This window comes from Myotis davidii, unplaced genomic scaffold (genome assembly GCF_000327345.1).
Source record: "Myotis davidii unplaced genomic scaffold, ASM32734v1 scaffold495, whole genome shotgun sequence".
In the NCBI taxonomy this organism is placed as follows: Eukaryota; Metazoa; Chordata; class Mammalia; order Chiroptera; family Vespertilionidae; genus Myotis; species Myotis davidii.
The window spans coordinates 146,745-162,744 of record NW_006286239.1 but is presented as its reverse complement, the minus strand read 5'-3'; the positions used below and the strand labels follow the sequence as shown (position 1 = coordinate 162,744).

At 36.5% G+C, this 16,000-nt stretch overlaps 1 protein-coding gene across 1 annotated transcript in view; it reads left to right on the top strand.

Annotated features, from left to right (window-relative positions):
• TRPC1 (transient receptor potential cation channel subfamily C member 1) overlaps positions 1–16,000 on the top strand; it is a gene marked incomplete at its 5' end in the record, with an annotated part of 170,680 nt that overhangs the window by 79,273 nt on the left and 75,407 nt on the right. Inside the window, 3 exons of the mRNA XM_006757507.2 lie at positions 6,959–7,090; positions 9,633–9,828; positions 14,635–14,971. Of these exons, the coding sequence (XP_006757570.1) occupies positions 6,959–7,090; positions 9,633–9,828; positions 14,635–14,971 (665 nt within the window). The remainder of the gene's footprint in view (positions 1–6,958; positions 7,091–9,632; positions 9,829–14,634; positions 14,972–16,000) is intronic.

Below are 16,000 nucleotides of genomic sequence, written 5' to 3'. Positions count from 1 at the left end.
TGCTTTTTGTCTTTTAGTTGTATTTTTGAAGTTGTTTTGGGAGGCAGCAATTTCCAGTGTTTACCTATGCCGCCATCTTGGTTTCTCTCTCTACCCTGTCTTCTAAATCACTCTTTTAATTCTCATCTTCCCCTAATCTACTGTGTATTCCTTCCAATGTGTTCTTTATTTATGCTATGTCATTCTTTATTTCTGTTTTCATAATTACTATATCTTTTTTCATGCTGTTGAGTATCTTTACCATTATTATTCTGAACTCTATATCAGATAAATTTCTTATCTCCATTTCATTGATCTCTCTTCTGGAGATTCTCTTGTTCTTTCACTTGTGAATTGTTTATTTTCCTCCTCATTTTAGCTTTCTATATTTGTGACTCTGTATTAGGTAGATCTGCTGCTCCCCTCAATCTCTGGTGCAGGACAGTGTTAAATGCTGTTTCTGACTAATTAGATCAGGCAGAGACTCAAATAATCAAGAGACTTTCTCTGCCTGTAGACTGATAGGATTCTGTCTTTAATTGCCCTCAGACAATCGTTCAAAGATGTGGAAAGAGCTTTTTTATTTTTTTTCCAACAGGGTGGGTCAATTGTTTCTGCCTGGAGGCTAATTGCTATTTTCAGTCTCTTTATGGGTCTCAGAAACTCTACACTGTGGGATAGGTGTTTTCCAATAGAGTGGGTCAGCTGTCTTCCCCCAAGGGAAAGCAGTCCGTATAGCAGTTGTTTGAGTGAGAAAGATGAACTCTGCAGTGTGAGGGAATGACTCAGCACAGGAAACTGGGATGTCTGCTTTATGAGCTCTATCCCCAGAGCCTCCAGTCCTAGCAGAAGCTCACACAGCTCCAGTTAACTCTACTCTCCCTCTGCCAGAGCACAAGGTGAGTGGCTCCACAGGGTATTTTGTGTGTTGGCCCTTTAAGAGGGCCCTAAATTTTTAGCCATCCCACCCTGGCTGACAGCAACCCCCTGATGTTCACAGCAAGATGTTATGTGGGTAACCTTGTCATTCTGGTGCTCTCTACTTGGGGACCCAGCATGGGGATTAGAACCTAGAGTTCTTGTTACCAACCCCCCACACCTGAGATATCTCTCCGGAAATTCAGTTGCTGTCTCTGGGGGCTCAGCCAGCCCTCTCGTGCCTCTGTCCTTCCTACCATTCCTATGTAGTACCCACTTTCATTCCTCCGTTATTTGGGTTCTCTCCAGCTAGTCTTCTGTTGATTAGTCAGGAAGATTTTTTATATTTTCTTTTTTAAAAATTATTTATTGTTTATAGTATTACATATGTCTCCTTTTCCTTCCATTGACCTCTCCCCGGCCACTAGTACTTCCCAGCACATCCCTTCACCCCCTCTACTGCCTGTGTCCATTGGTTATGCTAATATGCATGCATACAAGTCCTTTGTTTGCTCTCTTACCTGTCCCCCACCCTTCTTCCCTAGGAGATTTGATGGTCCATTCAATGCTTCTATGTCTCTGGATCTATTTTTGTTCATAAGTTTATGTTGTTCATTATATTCCACAAATGAGTGAGATCATGTGATATTTATCTTTCTCAGACCGGATTATTTAGCTTAGCATAATGCTCTCCAGGTCCATCCATGCTGTTGCAAATGGTACAAGTTCTTTCTTTTTTATAGCAGCTTAGTATTCCGTTGTGTAGATGTATCACAGTTTTCTAATCTACTCATCTGCTGATGGTCACTTAGGCTGTTTCCAAATCTTGGCTATGAACATAGGAGTGCTGCTATGAACATAGGAGTGCATATATCCTTTCTGATTGGTGTTTCTGATTTCCTGATATATATCCCTAGAAGTGGGATTACTGGGTCAAATGGGAGTTCCATTTTTAATTTTTGAGGAAACTCCATACTTTTTTCCACAGTGGCTTCACCAGTCTGCATTCTCACCAGCAGTGCACAGGATTCCTTTTTCTCTACATCCTCGTCAGGATTTGTCCTTTGTTGATTTGCTGATGATAGCCAGTCTGACAGGTGTGAGATGGAACCTCATTGTCATTTTGATTTGCATCTCTTGGATGATTAGTGACTCTGAGCATGTTTTCATATGTCCCTTGGCCTTCTGTAAATCCACTTTCAAGAAGTGTGTATTTAGGACCTTTGCCCATTTTCTGATTGGATTGTTTATCTTCCTTTTGTTAAGTTGTATGAGTTCCCTATAAATTTTGGAGGTTAAACCCTCATCAGATATAACATTGGCAAATATGTTCTCCCATGCAGTGGGCTTTCTTGTTGTTTTATTGATGTCCTTTTTCTTTTTGCTTTTTATTTTGATGTAGTCCCATTTGTTTATTTTTCTCCTTAGTTTCCATTGTCCTAGGAGCTCTATCAGTAAAGAGATTGATTGCTACTGCCAGTACCAGTTTTGAGAACAGTGGCTTTGTACAATAGCTAATATCTGGTATTGTGATCCCTCCAACTCTGTTCTTCTTTATTAGGATTGCTGTAGGTGTTCGGGGTCTTTTTTTATTACATATGAATGTTTGGAGAGTTTTTCTAGGTCTGTGAAATATGCCATTGATATTTTAATGGAGATTGCATCGAATCTATAGATTGCATATGGTAATAGAGACATTTTAACATTGTTGGTTCTACCAATCCATGAACACGGTTTATTCTTCCATCTGTTTATGTCTTCCTCTATCTCTTTTTTCAATGTCTTGTGGTTTTCCAAGTACAGGTCTTGTACTTCCTTAGTTGAGTTTATTCCTAGTTATCTTGATTTTTTTGTTGTAATGTTAAATGGGATTGTTTTTTAGTTTCTCTTTCTGTGAGTTCATTATTGGTGTATAAAAAAGCCATTGTTTTCTGGGTTTTAATTTTGTATCCTGCTACATTGCTGAATTCATTAATTAAATCTAGTAGTTTTTAAAAATATATATATCTCTATTGATTTCAGAGAAGAAGGGAGAGGGAAATTTTTGATCTCAGAGAGTAAGGGAGAGGGAGAGAGAGATAGAGACATCAATGATGAGAGAGAATAATTGATTGGTTGCCTCTTGCACGTCCCATACTGGGAATCAAGCCTGCAACCCCGGCATATGCCTTTGACCACAGTCAAATCAGGACCCTTCAGTCCGTAGGTTGATGCGCTATCCATTTAGCCAAACCAGCTAGGGAAATATAGTACTTTTTTGTTGGAGTCTTTAGGGTTTTCTATGTACAATATCATGTCATCTGCAAATAATGACAGTTTTACTTCTTTTTTTCCAATTTGGATGCCTTTTATTTATTATTCTTGTCTGATTGATATGGCTAGCACTTCCAGTACTGTTTTGAACAGGAGTGGTGAAAATATGCAACCCTGTCTTATTCCTGTTCTTAGGGGAAATGGTTTTAATTTTTGCCCATTGAGATAAGGCTTTGGTTATATTGAGGTATGGCCCCTCTATTCCCACTTTGCTGAGGGTTTTTATCAAGAAAAGCTATTGGATTTTGTCAAATGATTTTTCTGCATCAATTGATATGTGATTTTCCTTGTCTGATTGATATGGCTAGCACTTCCAGTACTGTTTTGAACAGGAGTGGTGAAAATATGCAACCCTGTCTTATTCCTGTTCTTAGGGGAAATGGTTTTAATTTTTGCCCATTGAGATAAGGCTTTGGTTATATTGAGGTATGGCCCCTCTATTCCCACTTTGCTGAGGGTTTTTATCAAGAAAAGCTATTGGATTTTGTCAAATGATTTTTCTGCATCAATTGATATGTGATTTTCCCTCTCAATTTGTTTATGTGATGTATCAAATTTATTGACTTGTGGATATTATTCCAGACTTGCATTTCCGGAATAAATTTCATTTAGTTATGATGTCTGATCTTTCTAATGTAGTGCTGGATATGATTTGTTAGAATTGTGTTGAGGATTTTCACATCTATGAGGGGCCCGATGCACGAAATTCATGCAAGAGTAGGCATTCCTACCCCCTGCTGCTGGCACCAGCTTCCCTTTGGCACCTGGATCCAGGCTTCCATTTAGCTGCCGGCGGGCACCCGGGACCAAGGCTTCCCTCTGGCCACTGGCAGACACCCGGGACCCAGGCTTCCCTCCCACCGCCAGCAGGTACCCGGGACCCGGGCTTTCCTTGCAGCCCTAACTTCATCCAGGAGGTCGTCTGGTCTAACTAACATATTATGCTTTTATTATTGTAGACTAGGGGTCCAGTGCACGAATTTGTGTACCTTGTGGGCTGCAAGGCTGCGGTAGGCACAGGGGTAGGTCTTGGCCCATCCTCCATGCCCTCATCTGGCTCCTCCTGCTGTGGCCCCTGGTCCTCTGTCTGCCAGCAGCCCTACTCCCACTGCCACCACTCCCATGCACTTACGGCGCTCGTCCCGCTAATACCTGCTGATGGCACAGTGCAACAGACCAGCAAGGAACTGTATGACCCTTACTCTGAATTCTTTCTTTGACATATTTCTTGCTTGCATTTCATTTAGTTCTTTTCCTGGTGATTCCTCCTTTTCTTTTTTTGGGTTTTTTTTTTTGCCTTTCCCTTTTTCTGTCTCTTTCTGGCTCTGGGCACCCTGTTTGGGGTTCGAGGTGTTGAAGCCCCTAGTGATTCAATAATCCTTGATAGACTGCAGCAGTGGGTGCGAGCAGGGCCAGCACTGTCAGTGAGTGTGAGCGGCTGCTGCTACCCTGTCACCGCTCAGGAGCAGTGGGAGGTGGAGAAACCCTCAGGGGCGATCAGGGCCGGCAGCCGCTGCTCACACCTGTTGATGGTGCTGAGCAATTGGGACCGGCAGCAGGCACTGGCAGTGGGCGCAAGTGGCGGCTCCGGTGCTGGCTGTGGGTGTGAGCGGTGCTGACGCTGGCAGTGGGTGCAAGCAGTGGCTCTGGCCCCGGCAGCAGGTGTGAGTGGGGTTGGCGCTGGCAGCAGGTGTGAGCACTGGGTGGGACTGCAGTGCGTGGGAGCAAAGAATTTTCAGTAACCACCAGAAGCTTGCCCTGATGATAGTGACTGGCGCCCCTGCTCCACCATCCCACCCCAGCCGATGCCCGCCATGTTGCACGCACACCCCCTGGTGGCCAGCGCACGTTATAGCGACTGGTTGTTCAGTTCTGGTTGTTCTGCCATTTGGTCTATTGGCATATTAGCCTTTTATTATATAGGATAAGTACTTGTTTGTAGCCATTTTTATTCCTTCTGCCTGTGTTCCTTCTTGCCTTTCTATTTCTTCTTTTTACAACGGTCCCTTTAGTATTTCTTGCAAAGCTGGCTTGGTAGTAATAAACTCCCTTAGCCATTTGTTTTCTGCAAAGCTCCTGATTTTCCCTTCAGTTTTAAATGATAGCCTTACTGGATGGAGTATTCTTGGATTCAGTCCTTTGCTTTGCATCACTTTCATTCCATTCCCTTCTGGCCTGATCTGTTTCTGTTGAGAAATCATTTGATAATCTAATGGGAGATTTCTTGTAGATAACTCTCTGTCTCTACCTTGCAGCCCTTAAGATTCTCTCTTTGTCATTAACATTTGCCATTGTATTTACAACATGTCTTGGTGTGGGTCTTTTTGGGTTCATCTTATTTTGGACTCTCTGTGCTTGTGTGACTTTTTCCTTCCCTGCATGAGGCAAGTTTTCTGTCATTATTTCTCCCAATAGGGTTTCTAATCCTTGCTTGTCTTCTTGTCCTTTTGGCACCCCTATTATTACAGATGTTGCTTCATTTCATGTTGTCCCATAGCTCCCTCAAGCTTTCCTCCTGCTTTCTAATTTTTTTCTCCAATTGCTGTTCAGATTGGGTGGGTTTTTCTGCCCTGTCTTCTAACTCGCTGATTTGGTCCTCAGCGTCTTCTACTCTACTGTTGAAACCTTTCATTGTGTGTGTGTGTGTGTGTGTTTTTTTTTTTTTTTTATTGTAGCTATATCATTCTTCATTTCCTCTTGATTCTTACATAAGTTGATAATTTTCTCATCCAGCCAGTTTAGGAACTGTATGACCCTTACTCTGAATTCTTTCTTTGACATATTTCTTGCTTGCATTTCATTTAGTTCTTCCTGGTGATATATTTCTTGCTTGCATTTCATTTAGTTCTTTTCCTGGTGATTCCTCCTTTTCTTTTTTTGGGTTTTTTTTTTTGCCTTTCCCTTTTTCTGTCTCTTTCTGGCTCTGGGCACCCTGTTTGGGGTTCGAGGTGTTGAAGCCCCTAGTGATTCAATAATCCTTGATAGACTGGAGGCTGGGTCTGCCTTGAGTTTCACACCTTTATTGTCTCTACTCTGAGTTGTACCCTCTTCTCCCATGGTTCTGGTCCCTCAGTTGTCCACTTCAGATTCTTAGGGTCAGTGGGGGTGTGTGTACAATTTCTGTGGTGTGTGACTCCTTTCGAGGGCTCAGAGCCCTCTTGCATGCAATTCACTGTGCGGCCCCAGCACCCAAGGCAGGATGGCGCCCTAATTTCCTCTGGCAGTGCACATGCAGCATGGTCCTGTGACCTGTGGCTGGGCATACCAGGTTGCACCAGCAGCTCTGACCTGGGTAAATTTTTGTTTTAATTCCAGTTTGGGTTGTGGGAGCATGTCCATGCAGCATCCATTTACTCCTCTGCGATTTTTAATCCATGATTTCATTCTTAGGATTTGAAACATCTTTAAAAAATAACCTAGTTGAATGACTCATGTGTTACATATATTTAGTGCATTAAAGTAGTCTTTATTATTGAAGGAATAACTTAATGATCAAATTATATTAGTTATTAACATTTCATTTAAAAGAAGCTAAGATTCAGGAATAAAAATGTTTTCAATATTTTATCTCAAGGTACTTTTAAAGTATTTTTATTTTTATGTAAGGTATCCTGTAGTAAGTGTATTTGTTTTTTCGTTTGATTTTAGAATACTATAATTTTAAATTTATGAAAATTTTGAATTAAAAGTACTAATCATGTGTATGTAATAATTTTCTTTTACATTATGGAATAAAATTTTATCACAGGTTTCGTCTTGATATCTATCGTTGTTTGGCCAGTCCAGCTCTAATAATGTTAACAGAGGAGGATCCAATTCTGAGAGCATTTGAACTTAGTGCTGATTTAAAAGAACTAAGCCTTGTGGAGGTGGAATTCAGGTGGGAATGAATAGAAATTATAAATTATATTTTAACTTTTTTTCCAGAACATTTTCAGCCTGACTTTTTCATAGGTTAATTTAAAATATATATTTACATTTGATTCAAGATGACAGACCTTGCTGCCACCTACTGGGATTTCCCTTCTCTCTCAGTGGAATAGACCTTGGTATAATTTAGATCACGTCTTCCCATCTGCTCTCTGTCCCTCTTGCACCACTCTTGCTTTGTCCCACGTTGCCAAAAGCATCCGAGGGCAGTGGGAAGAGGAGTGGGAATGGCAGCTTGAGCAAGGACAGTTTATAACTACTCTCTGTCCTACCTTCCTTACTCCACATCTATAGTCCTTAGAGTATGATTCTTCATACCGTTTAGAAGCATGTGGAATGCTTTCTGAATGCCAGGGATGTTCTACACAGAGAGACCTAGTTTGTTTTCACTGTTTAGTGAGAGTTTCTGTTAGGAGAAGTATAGCATGTAGACATTTCTTCTGAAATGAAGAGTTATGTGCAGTTTATATACCCCCCAAATCGCTGTTAATCATTTCTTCATAGATAGTTAAGTTGGGGAGAGGGGATCTTTGGAAAAAGCAGCCTATTAAACTACTGATAGACATTTAAAATTTTATTTTTTAGAAAACTACAATTAGTCAGCTTGAGGAAAAGCTTTGAGACTTTTCCTTAAGTTAAAGTATCCCTGATGGCCCTCCAAAGAAGGAAGAATTGATCAAGATTTCTGGCCAGTTCCCACCTTTTTTTTCATGTCCAGCTGATGGTGGAGCCATGTTTTACATTGCTTTCCTCCAATGATTTGATAAGATTGGGAAAATTCAAACTTGTATTTACTGGAAGGGCAAAATGAAGCTTGCAATGTTCTTTGCCTTTATAGCAGTACATAGTGTGTGTTCTTGAGAGCTCTTAGTTCCAGAAATCTTTAATAATACCTGGTTATACGTTTTCAAGTTTGGAACTACTATATTTTAATTTGGATATATTAAAATTTACCTCAACTTGAAATGACAAAGTATATACTTGGATGAACATGAGACATGTTTAAAATGTAATTTTTTGCTACTTTAATTACTAGATGAGACTGTTAATAAAGTATTTCTTTTAAATATGAAGAACTTTCTATTATAATCTCATAGAGTTCTGAGTTACCATATAAAATACAATTCCTTCCCAAAAGGGATTTGAAATAACTACTATGATTAAATTATAATCATAGACTAATAAAGTTAGATTTTGAAGTGATCATAGAATCCTTTTCTATAACCCCTTGTTTTTATAGGAAGGGAATGTGATTTGTATAGGTTACCTGTTTTACTGGTACCAACATCTAATTAGGAATAGAGTTGACATTGAAAGTAGGAGCAGAGTTGTAACTAGAACAGAGGACTCTTTGCATCTAGTCTACTTATATCTTCATCCAAATTATATAGACTCTTCGCAGTCTTCCAGGAATTTATTAGAGCTTAAGCAAATTAGGTTGATTAAATGTATTCAGTTTACCTTTGAATATAGTGGTTTTACAATCTTTATCTAAGGTGAGATATCTTTGTAAAAATATACACTCTAGATGAATGTTCCCACCTGCACCTAGATTTCTAGACTGTAGCAGGTACTAACTAATTCAGTTGTTAAAGAAATGCAACTATTTATTCTTAGGTATTTTGGTAACATAGTAAATGCAAAGAATGGATGAGAAAAATGTTAGCCCCTAAGAGTTTTTAATTTTTTTAGTTATAATTTTATACAGCCAGTTTATGGAAGACCCTGAAGTTCAATGGACTCATAATTATTTATTTCTAACTTTATTCTTAAATTATTATACTCAGATATAAATTTAATATAATCAATATATTTTTTAAAAATTGTCTACTAAAACTTCTTAGTTCCTCACAAATTGATTTAGGCCTGACTTTAACAGGCAATTAAATCCTAAGTTTTAAGGAAATGTGATTCTGAAAGAGAATTCTTGACTAGACATGTTTTAAGATCTTTCTTTTTAACTTGAATTTTTTTCAAATAAACACTGTAAAAATGAATCAAAATACTATTTTAATATCAGAAGTAGCATAAAAATGTTGTAGACTGTTATTGAAAAAATGTTTAGTTAAAAACTATAGAATAACATTTATTGGTTAGCATAAATATATTGTTATCTATTGTTTAGATAAGTAATATAAAAGGAAGCTTTATACCAAACTTATAGAGAATAAGGGAGAATGAATTAAGAGAAGAGTTGGTTGACAAATATCAGAATTTCTAGGGATATCAGTATATATATGGAAATTATATATATAATAAGTTATATATATATATGGAAGCATTGTGTGACCACCATGAACATAACTGTATTATAGTTTTCCCCAAAGCTGTGGAAAATTAATACACAGTAGGTTCCTTTGACAGTCAGCACATAATGACTTCACACACCACTATCAGAACTAAAATATTACTGAGTAAAAGTTTTCTAGTGAATATAGCGTAGTTGGAAGTTGGAAGTGACATTTCTAACAATCAACCATTGTATTTTGCAGGAATGATTATGAGGAACTAGCCCGGCAATGTAAAATGTTTGCTAAAGATTTGCTTGCACAAGCCCGGAATTCACGCGAATTGGAAGTTATTCTAAACCATACATCTAGTGATGAGCCTCTTGACAAACGAGGATTATTAGAAGAAAGAATGAATTTAAGTCGTCTAAAACTTGCTATCAAATATAACCAAAAGGAGGTATGAGGGTTTCTGTGATGTATTTAAATTATTTCCTCCACAGGAGTCTAGTGGCTCAGGGCAAAGGCTTTGGAGCAGCACATATAAGTTGAGATCCTAGTTCTTCATAAAAATGTGTGTCCTTAGGAAAGTTATTGAATCTGTCTGAGCTTTAGTTTTAAGAATTAACTAAGAATATATAGTTAAGAGTTTAGTATAATGAGTACTAGTATTAAGCAAGTATTCATGGATAATTGCTATTATTTTTAATTTTCATAATAATATATATTAATTTAATGATTGGAGAAATATTAGCTACACAGGTAAGATCTTATGTCATGACCTCACAGTAAACTTTCCCTCTTGTGTTTTGTTTGTCCTAGTTTGTTTTATTGATCTGTTATAATAATTCTTTATATAGTAATACTACCTATCTGCTTAAAAATAAAGTATCAGATGTTATGTTTCCTGATTCTTATTTGTTAATTCATGTGAAATCCAAAGGTGGAGAGGCACATGGTAATGTAACTAAGTTGAATCTGGCTCTTCTGGCATCATCCCTTCCTATTAAGGGAAATACCTATTTCTACTCCCCATACACATACATACACATGATTCAGGAACCTGAAGAAGAAAGGTATGTATTTTAAATTTCATTTTAGGGATAATTTGTTAAACATTTTATATTTAGACAATGATATCTAGTTGACAGTATGGAGTATTGATAAATGGTACTTCAAAGGTATTGCTTCTGAGACCCATTTTTATTATCAACATAGATGTTGGACTAAAACTTGTTTATCAAATTTATTTTAATATAAAAATGGGGCCTGAATAGATAATGGTAAAAAACAAAATACAGAACCTTTGATCCTAGGAACAGAATGATTATTTTTATCTTGGTTTAAAATTTGAGCCTCACAATAGGTTTGATACAGGAATTTTAAGATGTTTTCCTTAAGATTATATATATATATATGTATGTATTTAACATTCCAAGGTCCTTAGTTAAGGTAGAAAATTTATAGGGAAATAAATTAAGTACAATAATTTGAATCAGTGTAGCTGTAAGATTATAAATCAATAGAAAACCTATATGGTTTCAAAAGGAAATACAATGCTAGTGCATATAAGTAGAAACTTCTTCTAATATACATTTTATATTAAACTTCTAATATACATAATGTAAACTTCTAATATACATTTTGGCTAGACATAATTGACTAAATCTTAGGTTAATTTCTTTACTACGTTGTTCTACAACTTAAACATGAAATTTTAGAAATGTTAGAATAGAAAGATAACAAGATGCAAAATCAACTTAAGTGATTGGGAAAAGAATTAAAGAAAGGTGGAAAGAACCAAGGTTACCCTGGTTAGGGAAGAGAAAAACCAAGAGGCAGTTTCCTGATGACATATTTGTATCCCTGGAGGACACACAGGAGATACCAAATATTTTATTCGAAAGAAGATGAAAGAAAAGTAAGTAACTTTTATGTAATTTTGTAATGTTTTATAAGAAAGGAACATTGAAAAATGATACTTGGGTATTTGTTCATTTTTTTCCTACTGGCCTCCTGTGGCAAGTATTGAATGAATATGCCTTACCCACATTGTGTATCCTATTTTGAGAGAAGAGTGCTTTTTCATTGGCCTGAAGACCCTTACTCCATTTTCTTGTCAATTCATATTTTTTAATTTTTCAATTACACTTGACATTCAGTATTATTTTAGTCAATAAATATTTGCCATCTATTTTTGTAAGAACTCAAAAGTTCATTGTAGAGTAGAGTCCCATGTTAATTATTTTCACCCATTGTCCTTTGTTTTTTGTCATTGGTTTTGGCTGGGATTTGAATTATGAACTTTGCATTAAGAAGATAATACCTGTCATAGAACAATAAAATCTGGAGTTGGAGATGACCCTTCCTGACTTTGTTATGTTAGAAATAAACACAGCCTAACTTATGTGAAACTTGAGTGCAGAAGTGAAATAGGGTTAGATTGTTTGAAGCCACTTGTGTAACAGAGACAGACAGAAGCATAGAGCTTTTGTATAAATTTGCTTTTAGTTTGTTTTCCTCAGTCTTTGCCCTGCCAGCCAAGAATATCCTTCCATTGTGTCATGTGTAAGCTTTACAGATGTTCAGAATTCAACATTAAAGATCCAGCATAGGTTGGATTTTCCTGCAAGCCCATATGTGTCTAGCATATGATGGCAACATGTAGAGTGTCATGGTTGAGACGGTTTTCTGAAGGGTTTGCACTCCTCTAGATGGCATTTGTATTAGGTCTAATTTGTCCTGTTGATACTACTCCTAGCTGTGATTCAGATCCTACTGTGACAGCTACAATGGTGCAGTGCAAAGGAGCTATATAGCAATTTGTTCTTCTACCACACTGCAGTGACTGCTCTGAGCCAGTCCTTCATGTGAGAATCCAACACTTTCCTCATTTCAGGCAGACTCTGGATGTTTCCTTTTCCTTAGCTGAGCGTAATCTCTCAATGATTTCAATTATCTTTGGTTGTATATGATTAACATTATTTGCATTTTTCTTATAATGCTTCTGTACTTTTTAAAGAAAAAAAATAAATAGTAATATTTTTAATTGAAAGGAAGATACTCTATAATTTTAAGGATGAATGAAACTAGATTTCTAAATATGATTAAAAGAGAAGATAATATTTTCCCAAATAGTTGGTAAACTTTATTTAGGTAATTCATCCTGAATAACAAAGTACCCTGATAATTAGTGGCATAAAACAGTATTTCAAAATCATTTTATAATAGTTTCATAGTCATTTTATAATGCTCTTGGATCCTTTAGGTCTAGAATTAGGAAAGGACACAGCAAAGATGATTTGTCTCTGTCTCACTATGTGTAGGGCCCACCTGGAGGGAGCTCTAATGACCAGGGCTGCAATCATCTAGAGGCTTTGTCGATCATATGTCTGGTGCCTGAGCAGCAGCTGAGGACTCAAACGGAGTTCTGAGTGGACTGGATGTTCAGGTGGATGGGTCCATAGAGGGGGACCTTCTAAGAACTGTAACTGAGGAGGAGCATGGCTGTCATGGTGGATTGGCTGCAAGGAGATGGTCTGAGAATCCTCTGAGAGCTGACTAGAATGCCTCCATATAGTCTGGGCTTCCTCACAGCGGGGTAGTTTTATGGCAGGAGAACATTATACAGGGCAGTTTATGGCTCCAAGAGCAAGAGTTCTTCCAAGTGGAAACTGCATGACTTTTTATGACCTATCTTCAGAAGTCACATAGCATCACTTCTTCCAGAATCTCCTGGTGAAAGCAATCGCAGACCTGGCCAGTGGTGCTCAGTGATTAGAGTGCCAGCCTGTGCATCAAATATCCCAGTTTCAATTCCCAGTCAAGGGCACGATGTACCTGGGTTGTAGGTTCGATCCTTAAAAATCAATGGAAAAAAGTATCCTCAGGGGAATAACAACAACAAAATAAGTAAAAATAAATAAAAAATGTAAAAAAGTAATCACAAGCTTGTTGAAAGGTAGGGAACATTGATCGTGCATCTCTTGATTAGAGGAGTATCAAAGAATTTAAAATCCACCACAGACTTATAACATTTCCAATTGAAATTTTGTTTTTCTAATTAAATATTTAACATCATTTAATTAAATCATCATTATATAGAGGGATTGCAAGGACAGCAAACAGTCCTAAGATTGCTTTGATATTTGGGGGAAGGGTGAAATCAATAAGTTTGGCATGTTACTAAATTGGGTAATTGGTGGGAGAAAAGGCTATTTCTCCAATATTTCATCTTGAAAGACAAATTAAGATTCTGTAAGAACACCTGAATCTGAGCAAAAGAATAAAAGATGAAATAAGAATTAAGTGCTAAAAGAAACATATAGTATATTAGGAAATATCTTAATAAGCATAATAAACAATAGAAATTTTGTTTTAAAAACTTTGTTTTAAATTACATCTCAGGATAAATTATTTTAAAACAGAAGAGTGGCTAAATATTATTTAGATATCTGAATGATGTTATGATCACTTGTGCTTTAATTCAGTAACTTTAAACCTGATCCCGTTACTTATGCAGAGCTATCAGAATCCTTAAGTGAGCATTATATTGGGGAAACACTTCTGGAATTTGCAAACTAGAATTTTCTTCTTATTTGGGAACCTTTTTCATTGTCAAACCAAATTCAGTTTTAAGTAGATTAAAGAGTAATTTTACTGCATTTAAGTTTTTCTGCTTTTATGGATCATAAATGTCTGATTTTATACTTTGATTGCTTTGTTATCTTGACATCTTGGTTTCTTGTAACTGAAATCATTAATTTTGTAGACTAAAGTCTCTTTCTATGATTTTTACTTGTTAAACTTGAAATTTCATAAACATTATAAGAGCATTTATAAATTAAATTTGCAAATAACTAAGGAGGCTAATTAATAATTATCACTATGTAATGTACATGCTATTAACCAGGCACTATTTTAAGAGCTTTACATTTAATCCTTATAACAAGTTTATGAAGTAGATACTATTACTATCTTCATTTTACATGTAGGGAATTTGAGTGTTAGAAAGGTTTAAAAACTTGTTCAAGGTCATTTAATGAGTGATAGTGCCTAGATTTGAATCTAGGTAATCTGGCTCCAGAGTCAATGCTCTTAACCTCTATACTCTTTATTACATGTGAGAAAAAATCTATGTGGACCATATAAAATTGATTTTAAGCTATTATTAAAACTTTGAATGTGAGTTAAATAATGGTATTATCAGATCCTATTTACAGATTTCACTTCACTTTTTTTTTTTTATCTGTGTATTCCTTTTCAGTTTGTCTCCCAGTCTAACTGCCAACAGTTTCTGAATACTGTTTGGTTTGGACAGATGTCAGGTTACCGACGTAAGCCTACCTGTAAGAAGATAATGACTGTTTTAACAGTTGGCATCTTTTGGCCACTTTTGTCACTTTGCTATTTGATAGCTCCCAAATCTCAGTTTGGCAGAATCATTCATACACCCTTTATGAAATTTATTATTCATGGAGCATCATATTTCACATTCTTGCTGTTACTAAACCTATATTCTCTTGTCTACAATGAGGATAAGAAAAACACAATGGGACCAGCCCTTGAAAGAATAGATTATCTTCTTATACTGTGGATTATTGGTAAGTATCAGGTTCATTTGAAAGGTTCTGCCTCTATTTATCCCATTAATTCTCCTTTGCTTGGTGGCATTATAAACATCTGTATTCAATTTGAGCACTTCTATGATCATTGAATATGTAACTAACATTTTTGTATAGATAAATGTTCCTGAACTTCATAAGGGAATAGAGATTTATTGAATATTAATTACATAATTATATGGAAGTTAGATTTTTTTGTTCTCAGTCTCTAAAATTATGACTGTTAAAAACAAAGTTTGCTGATGAATGCTTTTTTTGGTAATAGAGTGTGAACCAATTCATATGGGTTTTTTTATTTTTTTAAATTAATCTTTATTGTTGAGATTATTACAGATGACCATCTTTTTTCCCCCCATAGCTTCCCTCCACCTGGTTCCCACTCCACCCCATACCCTCCCCACCCTATTGTCTGTGTCCATAGTTAATACACACATGAATATAAGATCTTTGTCTAATCTCTTCCCGCACCCTCCCACACCCCCTGTTATATTTCATTGCCCCTGATTCTATTCCATTCACCAGATTTATTCATTTGATTTTTAGATTCAATTGTTGATAGATATGTATTTGTTGTCACTTTGTTGTTCATATTTATTATCTTTACATTTTTCTTCTTCTTCCTCTTAAAAAAATACCCTTCAGCATTTCATATAATACAGTGGGGCCTTGACTTGCAAGTGTCCCAACTAACGAGTTTTTTGAGATACCAGCTGTCTCTCGGCCCATTTTTTGCATTGAGTTGACAGAGTAATTTGAGTTAACGAGAACGAGCTACTTAAGGAGCTCCTTAACGAGCTTGGTCTCAGAATGAATTAAACTCATAAGTCAAGGCCCCACTGTAATGTTAGTTATTTGGGTCTTCTTTTTTTCTTAGTCAATCTAGCTAAAGGTTTGTCAATTTTGTTGATTTATTTCAAAGAACCAAATCTTGGTTTTGTTAATTTTTTCTCTTTTGTTTTTCTATTTTCTGTTTTTAAAATTAAATTTGATTGGGGTGACATTGATAAA